This window comes from Coptis chinensis, chromosome 3 (assembly GCF_015680905.1).
Source record: "Coptis chinensis isolate HL-2020 chromosome 3, ASM1568090v1, whole genome shotgun sequence".
NCBI lineage: Eukaryota > Viridiplantae > Streptophyta > Magnoliopsida > Ranunculales > Ranunculaceae > Coptis > Coptis chinensis.
The window spans coordinates 36,007,148-36,020,534 of NC_141458.1; the positions used below are offsets into that span (position 1 = coordinate 36,007,148).

The window sequence follows — 13,387 nt, forward strand, 5'->3', positions numbered from 1 at the left end:
AAGAAAACTTCAGAACAAACGACACTAGCTAGTCAAAAGCACAAATACCAATAGATTTCCTAAGGAATTCAAACCTAAGGGAATCTAAAGATTTAGTGAACAGATCAACTAATTGACTATCTGTATGAACATACTCAACACAAACCACTTTACTCTCGACTTGGTCCTTGCTAGTGATTTTGTCAAGGTCCTTAAAATTAATGTTACCTAATCTTTGATGCCACAACTGAATCTCATCAAGTTTAGCCAATTTGCAACTAGTAACCAAGGGCTCCACGATGGATTCGCGTAACAATTATCGAAGTTCTTGTACCAGTTATCACAATAATCGCCCTTACCATTAAGAACCTTACAAATATCTTTTTGAAAACTGACAGTGTGGTGTTTGTCGCATAATTGACTAATACTAATTAGATTAGCCTGTAAATATTTAACCAAAATAACAAACTCACCATTAGGAATACCAAGACCATCTATAGTGCCTTTACCAATAACCTGTGATTGGCTACCATCGCCAAAAGTGACATTACCTCCTTTGAATGGAGTAAAGTTGCTAAACTTGGTAGCATCACCAGTCATGTGGTGAGAACACCCACTATCCAAATACCACTGGGCAGTTTGACGGGAGGCATGAAGAGCAGTAACAACCACCTTGCACGTGAGCTGTGGACAAAGGTCGTCTTTCCTTACCCAAATAGTCTTTAGCTTCCTCGCTGAAGTATGAGAATTAGCCGGAGATGAAACTGATTGAGTGTGACGAGAGGTTTTGTACACTTTCCTATCATTAGCCTTCATATGTTTCTTTTGCTGCATACTCATGAAACGGTTAGGAGTCCAAGTGTGATAATATGATTTTTGTCGAAAGGGCACATAAGAATTCCGAAATCCATTTCCATGAAAAGAAGAATACCGATTGTACCAACAAAAAGGCGCAAGATGTCCTATTCTGCCACAAGCATAACATGTAAACACTTTATGTTTGACAATAGACTTTGACTCAAACCGAACCTTTTGAACAAGAAGTTTCTTATGAGCTCTTACTTTGTTTCTGCTAACACTAGGAGAGGCCATAGTTGCAGGATGTTCTTTAGCTTTCACAAAAGTAATAGCACGAGAGGTATTAGAAGATGATGCATTGGCATCATTATAACCCAGACCTCTCTTGTCAGAATGAGATTTACCCACCCCAAGCATTTTGTCAAGTTGTTGAGCACCATTAGTGAAGGCTTGAAGTTGATATTGAGTAAACACCTCTTGGTCTGCTCAAGTTCAGCCAAGACAGATTTGCATTTTTCTTCGCTATCAAAATTCTTTCTCTCTAGAACATCAATTTTGCTTAAAAAAGTTTGTTTTTCCTGTTCAAACAATTCAGCCTGAATATTGTACTCCTCAACTCTAGATAAAACTTGAGCATTAAGTGCGTCAAACTTGACTATAAGATTTTTATTTGTCTCGTCAAGCTTGATACACTTGGCAACAGAGTTAGAGTACATCTCAGCCCAATCGTCATCAATAACACTCGACTCAAAATTATTCAACTTGCTACTTGCAAAACTATCTTTGTCATATTCCTCAAGATCTCCACAAAGACTAGCACCATACACAACATAGTTAACAATTTCATCAACTTGGGAATCATCAAGTTCAATCTCATCATCACTATCATCCCAAGTTACAGAAATGTTGGCATTCCTTTTCTCTAAAGGTTTTTTATTCAATTTCGTAGGACAATTGTGAGCATAGTGACCGAACCTATTACACTTATAACATTGGACTTTTGAGAAATCAGTAAAAGCCTTGTCTGGTTTATTTTTAGTTTTGAACCTTTCATGAGGTCTTGACACTTGATTATTAAATTTGCCTTTATCAGTAAATTCTCTTCGATGTTTCATTTTCAATAGTTTTTGGAAATCTCTAGAAATAAGAGCAATCTCATGATCAATATCAAAAGACTCATCCTCGAGAGAGACATCATTTTCAGAGAAATCCTTAGAAGAATTAGAATAAGATGAACTCTTGAAAGCTAAATTCTTATTCTTTTGAGGATTTTCATACTCTAATTCCATCTCAAAAGTGCGCAATTTGCCCGCAAGAGTCTCAATGGACATTGTTTTTATATCATGTGCCTCTTGAATGGCATCTTTTTTCGAGATCTAAACCTCTTAGGTAATGACCTCAAGATCTTGTGAACAACTTGAACATCTGGATACTCTAAACCAAAAGCGTGCTAGAGTTAATCACATCTTGGAGATGGATAAAGAATTCATCAAATGTCTCACTATCTTCCATCTTCATGGTCTCAAATTGAGTAGTAAGCAACTCAAGCTTACTCTCTTTGACAGCATTATCACCTTCATGAAATAACAAGCTTATCCCAAGCCTCTTTGACGTGGTACAAGTGGAAATGCGCCTCGAATTCGTTAAGATTCATGGCCATGAAGATAGCACTACGACCCTTATTATTATGACGAGACAATGTCTTCTCAACATCAGTCCATTGGTTTCTAGGTTTTAAGGAATTCACAGTAGTGTCAGTAGTGTCACCGGACCGATAGTTTGAGTAGGATTGAACCCAACCATCTTCTGACTATCCAAACATCATCACCTAAGGCTTGTAGGTAAGCTGTCATTCTAGCTTTCCAATAGGGAAAGTTTTTCCCATCAAATTGAGGAGGTCGATTAGAAGTACCAAACTTATCAACTTCCATCTAACTAATATTTTGAGGAACAAAAAAAATCACGCCTAGGCTTTTAAACCTTTAAGAGCGTAACCGCTCTGATACCAATTGAAAATCTCATATATGATTTCACAAAGTAATCTCGATGAATTCAATGTACCCAATTAGATTTAATCATGCACAAGCAAACAATAATTATCTATGACAATCAAACTGAAAAAAATAAAACAAGACAAGACACAGAGAATTTTTTAACGTGGTAAACCCAATCACTGGGAAACATCCACGTCACTACCTATCTCAGGTAGTGAGATAAAAATCTACTATGTAAATGAATCAGTTACAAAATAAGAATACTCACAACGGGGATCAAGTCCCATAATTACCCGAATATCGTACTCCTCAATATTGTAACCTTTCGCCTCTTTTCGCAGGAAAAAGATTCACTCCCTTCGCAAGAGCTACCAACAATTAACAAGTATGGAAGAACTCAATTTAGTGATCTCATGTAGTCGCAACAATAAGATCACTGGATTGACATGATGAAGAAATCCACTTCAATATCTCCAGCAAACTTTCTGGTGAAAAAGCTCATCTTTACCGTGTGAGTTTTTCTCTTTTTAAAGGCAACCTCGAACTCACTCGATCAACCCTGTTACGACTCTCTCAACAAGATTGCATATCCGAGAATCTCGCATCTGTTTTAATCTCTCAATCGATATCCGATTTTGTTGATGTCGATCTTTTTACTTCCATGGTTATCACCGTATTTCCCTGACTGATAGACTCAAAACATAGTTTAGGCACGAAATGGGCCAAACACACTATGGGCTTTTCATTCTTCACCACCAATTTTCAATTAATATATATATATATATATATATATATATATATATATATATATTAGTTATGTTAGTTATATATATCTACTAGCTTGTAGGCCCGTGCACAGGTTCTTTTGAAAATATTTATATATTTTTTAGAAAATTGGGACTACTGTTTTAGTCGCTAGTCGCTAGCCAGTTTTAATTTTCTAATCCGTTTTAATTTTCTAACAAATTGTTTTAAATTAAGTTTTAAAAACCCGTTTTTTCAATTAGGAGAGAGATTTTATTTTAATATGTGAATGATTCCCATTTTAATTAGATACGCTAGATTTTCGCTTAATTTTCAATAGGAGAGGAATTCTCATTTTAATAGGAGAAAGATTCCCGTTTTAATTAAAAGTTTTAGAATTTGTTTTAATATGAAAAGAAAATAGAAGAAAAATTTCCGTTTTTTAAATAGGAGAGAAATTTTTATTTTAATAAGAGATGCTGTGGAATTTTAATAGAACTTAAAAAGTACCCCTTGTAAGAACTTTAATATTAAGATATAGATTGCTGTTGGAGTCCGGTTTTTGCTGAACTTACTGGTTATCACATAGATTTATTGACTTTTAATAAAGGGAGGGTGAGAGATGGACTCTTCCATTCTCTGGTTGGCAAGACATTTTGTATTGCTTCAATTCATAAACCATGTATGTAATGATGGGAAAAAGTGCCAACAGATTAAAAGAGAGGAGGTTTGAAATAGAGAAACTTCTCCATTAATTTGTACTCACGTAACTTTTGGGTTCTATTTAGTAAGCAAGCTCACCTAGATTAACTAAAAGGAGGAATTACCTCCTTTGAGGGAGAACAACTAAGGGACGGGGAAATTTCACCTGCTCTCTGTCATCTTTCGGTTTTTGAATTATTTATACCAATGTATCTTATCAAAGTATTGATAGCTTCAATAACATATTAACATGGTTACGTTTATATGTGGTGATTGATTATTAGTAATGGAGAAGAGAGGAGGACGTCCAAAAGAGGAGATACTCCTTTGTCTAAATTCCTTGAATTCCTTAGGAAACACTTAATGAATATTCTCAACATGAAGTTTTTGATTTCTTGAGGGAGATAATTAGTGGCGGGTTAATTTGAATGAAGCGGGCTTTGGTTGGGTAAATGCAAATTTTGATAGGAGCTGTGGCAAATGCAAATTTTTTTACCATTTGCCACTGACAAATTTGCTATGTGACAATTGCAAATAATTTGTGATAAATTTAAATTGCCACTATTTGATGATACTGTGGTAAATATCATTTGCTCTTATTTGCAATCATTTGTTGTTGTTTGATTGTCCAAATTTGCCGCGGCAAATATTTCATTTTTTCATTTTTTGTGCTTTTAAAATATTTAGGATGTGTTTGTTTACTGGCAAACCTCTAGTGAGAAAATTTGAGATTTGCCAGTATTTTCTCACTCGCAAGTAATACTTCTCCATAATTATTTGTGTTTTGAAATTCCACCAATGATAATGAGGTATGAAAAGATGCATATTGATGTAAATGCTAAACCTTTTTCATAAACAAAATTGCATTATTAAAACAATTTTTGCATAGTGAAAAAAATAACTAGATTAGTCCAAAAGCTAATGGTCGCGAGAATGTGACATATTTTTTTGAGTTGTTACTGCATTATCCAATTTAAGTGCAACTGTGCAAGAGGGATGTAGTTCCAGAAAACATTTGTAACGAAAATAATGTAAAATGACATATGTTCTCTAAGTGAGTCAATAGATGCTTGCAAAAGCTCGGGATGTTACAATAGAAATGAATTTTAAATAACTTTGATCAGTGTTCTCTACTTGAATAATCTCAAGAAGATTGACAAATGGGTTTAGCACCTTCTGTACTATATTGAATTACAAATGGAAATTAATAAGACTTCCAAGAATTCTATGATCTCAAAATTATTAGACCAAAATATTAAAGGTAGCTATCTTGCACTCAGTTTATGCTGGAGCCAGAGGAAGAAGCTGATACTTGCAAGAAATCTGGATCAGCCGTAGCAGCAGCAGAAGCACCTGGAACCATCATCACCAGCAGAAGCAACAACAACAACAACAATCCACTGCACTACCGGTCACACCATACACACCACCAGTCCATCCGCGCCTACCAGTCACACCACTTTGCACACCAGTCCACACACACTAGTCATTACACCACTAAACCACCTGCCACCACCAGCACGCACTCACCACATTACCACCGCACTCACACACACACAACACCACAAATTCACACTCACCACACTACCACCACCAGCACAGTCAAATCTCACATGAGTTGAAGGCCTATGGCCATTCAATGGCAGTGAGCACCTTATGTTTGTCAGCGATGCCAAAGTTCCGAACTAGAATGGTTTCAACTTTCAAGCGAAAGAATTCAGCCTTGTATAGTTTCTCATCTCTAGATTTCAGCACATTATACAAATAGTGATTGTAAAATATCTCCAGCTTCAGTTTTCCATGTATTGTAGATTTGTAGTACAATCCACTCAATCCAGATGAATGGTCTGATTACTGATTGACTAGCAACTCACAAAACATTGCATATTAATAACGATTAGAAAACAACCACCTAGACATGAAGTATCAATCAATTGTACAATGACTAGAATCAATAAAATTATTTCTTTTATTTCTTTCTGAATTCAGAGAGTTGATGAACAAGAATAATAACCAATTCTTAAAACAATTTACACAATTAAGGGATTAACGATTAACAAGAGTTCTACAAACAAAACGTCTAAACAGAGATAAAGAACCACATACTAGTAGCAATACTCCATTCACACTACGAAGGTTGCTTGCAATTGCCAACTTCTAAGTAGCCTAGCACTCAAGAACAGCAACTCGGGCAACGAAGCAATCCGTTTTCATTGCAATTCAAGCATCTCGTCAATTGTCCGTCTTCCTCGACAAACACCTTTCGACTTCCACTACAACTCGAACATGGAACAAACCTTGCATCACCACAGTTTTCACAAACAAAACCAGGTTCCTGAACTGGAAAATCTTGTACAAGTTTAGCCAACTCTTGATCTTCATGAAGTTGCTTAACTTCCTCCACTCAACCCAAATATCCCCCCTTGATAAAAACTTGAGGCAAACTGACACTACTCTTATCCAATGCAGTCTGCAATTCTTTCCTATAAGCTGAATCCATTATATTGTCGCGTTCATCAACCGGAACTCTAAGACCCTTAAAAATAGTCCTAACAATGCAACAATCTCATAAGTCCTTCGTATACCTCTCAAACTAGTGTAATAAATCACAATTCTATCTTCAGTACCTGGTAACTAAACCTTATTATCAACCAAATGCATAACTTTATCCTCACAAACTGGAGATCTCATAATTTTATTATGATTAAACCCCATTTTTTTCGCCAACTCGGCTTTTCTAAAACTAGACACAACATTTGAATCCATTTCAGCTAATATCAACTCTTTAGACAAATATTGCCACAATGGTTTTGTAGAATTCTCTAATGGAACTTCATGAACATCACTAATATCAAAATAATTCATTTTCATTGACTAATACAAATCTCGATAATTCTTCTGCACTTTCCCATTAACTAAACTAGTCTTACTTTTATCAAGTTGAGATCTTTTCACCTTATCCAATGAAGGGCTCGCCTCAAAATGGTTTAAACCTTCATCTAGACCAGCCAACACATTCTCAATACAAAAAATATATATATATATATATTTATATATACAATTCGTTTTGACACCTACCTAAACCGAATAGAGAAAGAGAGGAAGAAGAGAGAAGAACGAACGAACCTGTTAAGGAGAGGAAGTGAAGAAGTTGGGTTGGAGAGATGTTATCGGGTTTTTTTATTTTGGTGTGGCAAATTTGTTTTTTTCGGTGGCAAATTCAAGTGTTATTTTGGCGTGGCAAAATTTACTCATCTCTCCCAATGTAAAGTTTGTCACAAAAACAGTGGCAAATCAAAAAGTGTGACAAATCTTTAGAAAATTTACTACCGGGTTAAAAAGTATCAAACAGTGGCAAATAGGAGTGTTTTGCCATTATTTGCCATGGCAAATAGAACTATCAACCACAGCCTTAGTTTGTATGGGCAGTAACACCGCTTTTCAAGCTACAAACCGCACCGGGCCGCTTGCCTTACTTGAAAACCATTTAAATTGATATTTTGTTGAGTAAATTGATAATTCCTAACTATTAATTATATGATTATTTGATTTCTTGCGTAACCAAATTTTAGTTGAAGTAACGAAATGTACGTATTTATGTCATGCAATTATCACAGTTTTAACTATAAGTTTACTGCGTTATTTGTCGCTTGAGAAATCCATATCGGTTTTATTAGTAACTAAGTATTATCGTGTCTCAGACAAACCCAACTGCTACAAGGATTGTCAATGCTCCAAGTACACAAAGGCAGACTGATCAAAGAAATAATCAATGGGTTAGAAGACCAACTACAGTACGTGGTCATTAACCCAACTGTCAGACCTGAACTTCAAAGTAGTAATGGTGTTAATGAGATTGTTCCATACGTAGCAACTGTGAGCGCTCCTATGGATCAGACATATGAGAGCGAGGTGAAGTTAATGAGCTAGTTACTGAAGCTAGCTATTACTACTTTTAGAGAACGAGATCGAAAGCTAGCTATGGACATACACCGAAAGCTTGTCCAAGGGACATCATAGTCTAATTGGTCTACGTGGGCAAAGCAAGCTAGCCGACCAACAACTCAGAACACCATCAGTTTTCATTTTCTTTTTTATTTTCTCAACAATGAAACAAAAAAGAAAAAGAAATTAAACATAGGTTTTAACATTGAGCTCCTCCCGCGAGCTAAGAACGAAGTTCGAATTGAAGTCACTATCATCCTTAAATTTGCTGACGACAACAACTAAAATTATATCATTGAGACGATTTAGAGAAATACCAACGAATTCACTATTTCTTTCTAAGAAATTGGTTTTGGTATGAATGGGTACAACAATATTTCATGGAACTGAGATGATGGGCGAGGCTTCTGAAACTTGGGTTGCGTTTCCAAGAAAGATTTGACCTTGCCAGATTTGGATTAAACATCATTGAAGTGTTATATATTTCTTAACATAAATCCTAAGATCGTGAACTGCATAATAATTACATGTAGGATTAATCAAAAAACAATTTAAATGTTATCTCCAGACATCCAGATGCAGAGAGCTTGTCGATCCTGCTGTCTGATGTTGTTATTGATTGAATGCTTTAATCACCAGATAATAGATATGTTTCTCTCTCTTTGCCTACAAATCTTAATGTGTTGAATTTTGTGAAGTAAAGTTTTTGTGATGAACAAAAGCTTTTACTTATAGGTGGAGAGGGGACCGATTCTACCAATTAGGATTTTCTTAATTTCAGCCGTCCATCAAGGCAGAGGATATTGCACAAGATTGTGCAAGATAGAAACCAATATTTAGCATATATCCTAAAATATTGGATTTCCTATAATGACCATATTTAGGGGAAGAAAATAAAATATAATTTCCTTAAAGTCTCCCACTTGGTCGATAGGAAGATCCATCAGTGATTTCATTTTAGGAATCATAAGGCGCGCATTATATGCTAAACACTTCTTTAGTTGGTTATCATAATTGTCGTGGCTAATTCGGTTGTCAATGGGAGTCATGGCATGCACACATTATTTTGTAACATGCTTACTTCCATGTACTACGTCATTTACAACTTTCATAGTTAGACCGTAATAGGAGATTTACGTAATGGTCTCATAATGCCTTTGTTTAAAGACTATTTCTGTTATCATTCATCCACAACGTAAATGTGTGCACAATGGAAAACAGAAATAGCAGATGTAGAATTGCTTTAAGAGCTTAATAAATGTCAAATACAAGTACAGAAATAAAAGCAGAAAATGTTAATTAAGAACTATCTTCAAGACCCATGCTTTCAGTATGTCCCTGAAATGTCTTTGGAGGTAGTCCTTTCATGAATATATTTGCGACCATGTAATCTGTACATATAGATTCAATGGCAATTTTCTTTAATTTAACATCTTGCTTCAGTGATAGATATTTAAGGTCCATGTGTTTGGCTCCCTTAGATATCCTGTCATGCTTGGAGAAGAAGGTTGCAACTTCATTGTCACAATAGAGTGTTAATGGCTTAGAGATGAAACTCAAAGCATCGAATTGAGAGACAAAATTGCGCAACCATGTTCCCTAAATTGTAGCCTCATAACATGCCACGTATTCATCCATCATGGTGGATGTGTAAAGCAACTCAGATTTTTGGCTTTTCCATGATATTGCACCTCCACATAAGAGATACACATAGGCAAGAGTGCAGAGTCTAGTGTCAGGACATCCAGCAAAATCTGAATCTGAATAACCAATCACCTGTTGGTGATTTGATTTTTTGTATGTGAGCATATAATTTCTTGTTCCCTTGAGGTATCTCAGCACTTTCTTTGCAGCTTTCCAATGAGCAATTCCTTGATTACTCACGAAATCTACCCAAAGATGCCAACAAAGATGACTAATGTCGAGTCTTGTATGGACTTGTGCATACATCAAACTCCCCTACAAGAGAAGCATAAGGATATTTTCCCATTTCTTTACGTTCCAAAGGGTTTTGTGGACACTGCTCAAGATCAAGCTTGTCTCCTTTATGCAGTGGAACAGGGCTAGAAGGGTTTTGTGGACACTGCTCAAGATCAAGCTTGTCTCCTTTATGCAGTGGAATAGGGCTAGAGGAACATATCATCATGCCAAATCACTGTAGAACTTTGTCAATATATGCTTTCTGAGACAATCCCAAAATACCAAGTGACCTGTCACAGAATATTTCTATTCCTATCACATAAGAAGCCTCACCCATATCTTTCATTTCAAAGTTCTCAAAGAGATAATCTTTTGTAGCATGTAATAGACCAAGGTCGCTACTAGCCAGTAATATGTTATCCACATACAGAACCAAAAATATAAACTTACTCCCACTGATCTTGAGATATATGCAAGAGTCAACTATGTTTTCTTTGAAATCGAATTGAGTAATGATTTCATGAAACTTTAGATACCACTGCCTCGAAGTTTGTTTCAGTCCATATATTTATTTTTTAAGTTTGCAGACCATGTCATCCTGACCTTCAATTTTGAAGCCTTCAAGTTGACTCATGTAGACTTCTTCGTCTAAGTTTCTATTAAGAAAGGCGGGTTTCACATCCATTTGATGTAACTCGAGGTCATAGTGAGCTACTAATGCCATGATGATTCTAAGAGAATCCTTCCTGGACACAGGGGAAAATGTCTCAGTATAATCAATGCTTTCTTTCTGATTGAAACCTTTGGCAACAAGTCTAGCTTTATATCGTTCAATATTGCCTTTACAGTCGCGTTTGGTTTTGAAGACCCATTTATTGCCAACTGGTTTGTGTCCTGGAGGCAATTGAACAACGTTCCATATATACTTTATTTTCATCCATAGATTTCAGTTCATCTTTCATGGCATCAATCCATTTGCTAGAATTAACATCCTTAATGGCTTGTGAATAAGAAATCGGGTCTTTAATTGTCCATTCTTCAGATTCAACTTGGTAAAGCATGTAATCATTGGAAATAGCGGATCTCTTTTCTCTTTGAGACCTTCTTAATGCTGGTTCCTCTGGTGCTTCATCCATGTGTTGGTTGGCAATAATATCATTATGGAGTTGTTGATCATTTATTGGGTTTTCCTCATTGTGAAAAGGTTCAACAACAGGAGGGTTTCCAACATCTTTCGGAATAGAGGGGAAAATAATAGGTACCCTTATTTCCTGAATGATCACATCTTGAGTTTACTCCTACTAATTTTGCCATTCTCAAAGAATTTGGCATTATTGGTTTCAACAATTCTCGTACTATGGTTAGGACAGTAGAACCTAAATCCTTTGGACTTTTCTGGGTAACCTATAAAGTAACCACTAATTGTTTTAAAGTCCAATTTCTTTTCATGTGGATTGTAGATTCTAGCCTCAACTGGACAACCCCATACTTGGAGATGTCTTAAACTAGGTTTCCATCCTTTCCATAGTTCAAAAGGTGTTTTTGGAACTACCTTACTGGGAACCCTGTTCAAGATATAAACAGCTGTGCGTAGAGCATCCATCCACAAGGATATAGGTAAATTAGCATGACTCATCATGGATCTAACCATTTCCATATATGTACGATTTTGCCTTTCAGCTACACCATTCTGCCATGGGGAACCAGGCGTTGTGTATTGGGCAACAATTCTAAGCTTTTGGAGTAGTTTTGCAAAAGGTCCAGGATGTTGTCTTGTTTTGTCATACCTTCCATAAAACTCACCACCTCTATCATACCTTATGATTTTCACTTTTCTGTCTAGTTGTCGTTCGACTTCAGTAATGAACACTTGTACATCATTTACAGACTGAGATTTGTCATGCAACAAGTATAGATAACAGTAACGTGAGTAATCATCAATAAAGGTAATGAAATACTTTTCTCTCCCAAAGGTTGGAACATCAAAAGGTCCGCAAATATCTGTATGAATTATTTCAAGAAGTTGGGCACTTCTTGTGGCTCCTTTCTTTGTGTGTTTTGTTGTTTTTTCTTTAATACAATCTACACATACTTTAATATTAGTAAAATTTAGCTCCAGAAGGACACCATCTTTTACTAATCATTTGATTCTTTTCATTTGGATATGTGACCCAATCTTTTATGCCACAAGAAATAAGAGTCATTTGAAGATGACTCTCGTTTTGTTTCCTTAGAATGCAGGGTAAGATGGGTTTCAGCAATTTGATTATCAAGATGAAACTTGTATAGACCTTCAATCAAAATTCCAGAACCGATTCGACTAGAATTTTTAAATAAGCTGAAAATACCATTTCCTACTTCAAACGAATAACGAACTTTATCAAGTGCACTTACTAAAACCAAATTACGGAAAATAGATGGAACATAAAGAGTTTGACATAAGTGTAACTGATAACCGCTATCTAAAACAAGACGAAAGGTTCCAATAGCTTCAACTGGAGCTTTGTCTTTATTTCCCATGAAGAGGAAGTTCTTGCTTGGGTTTGTGGTTTGGATCGTAAGGAATCCCTGTATTGAGTTAGAAACATGAACATTAGCACCGGTGTCAATCCACCAAGTATCAGAAGAAGCATAAGTAAGATTTGATTCGAAATAACTTATGAAACCCATGGGGTTGCCTTTCTTTTCGAACCATTCTTTGCATTTAGTGCAGTCTGCCTGAAAGTGTCTAGGTTTCTTACAAAATTTGCATACGTCTTCCTTCTTTGTCTTCTTGGGGTTTTGACTAGCCTCATTAGATTTGGGTGGTGCTCTTTTATGGCCTGAATTATGCTTTCTCCCAGCTTTGTGTCCAGCTCCGTGAACGAGATGAGCTACTTTTATACCTTGTTGATTAAGCCTGGCCTCCTCTTGAACTAGTTTGTTAGACAATTCATTCATTGTCCACTTGTCTGTAATATTGTTGTAATGAATTTGGAAAGGCCCGTACTGAGGAGGTAAACTATTTAGGATAAATTGGACGAGAAAAGCCTCATCCACTGATAGTCCCAAATTCTTTAGTTTTGCTGCAAGGTTGGTCATCTCAATGACATGCTCATGCATTGAGCGAGTGCCATCAAACTTCATGGTTGTAAGATCTGCCATTAGTTTCCCAACAAGGGATTTGTCTGCAGTCTTAAACCTATCTTGAATGGACTGCATGTAGTCCTTAGCATTCTCAGATTTAAGAAGGGATGTTTTGATGTTGGTAGCAATAGTCATTTGCAAAAACATAATGCTTAGTCTGTCAGACCTCTCCCAAGTAT

At 36.1% G+C, this 13,387-nt stretch overlaps 1 protein-coding gene and 1 pseudogene across 1 annotated transcript; both read right to left on the bottom strand.

The window, feature by feature from the left end:
• Positions 1-6,390: 6,390 nt before the first annotated feature.
• Positions 6,391-7,166, bottom strand: LOC147509398 (uncharacterized protein At5g39865-like; annotated as a pseudogene).
• A 5,425-nt stretch (positions 7,167-12,591) lies between these two features.
• LOC147509399 (uncharacterized) lies at positions 12,592-13,343 on the bottom strand. The gene is made up of 2 exons (XM_086597800.1): positions 12,761-13,343; positions 12,592-12,650 (listed from the first exon to the last, which is right to left on the bottom strand). The coding sequence occupies exons 1-2, from the start codon at positions 13,341-13,343 to the stop codon at positions 12,592-12,594; spliced, it is 642 nt and encodes a 213-aa protein (XP_086453926.1).
• Positions 13,344-13,387: the final 44 nt, after the last annotated feature.

Coding starts and splice junctions, on each gene's coding strand:
- LOC147509399 (XM_086597800.1), bottom strand. CDS start 13,343: ATGACTATTGCTACCAACATCAAAACATCCCTTCTTAAATCTGAGAAT. Junction 12,651..12,760: donor AGAATGGTTCGAAAAGAAAG/GCAACCCCATGG, acceptor AACTCAATACAG/GGATTCCTTACGATCCAAAC.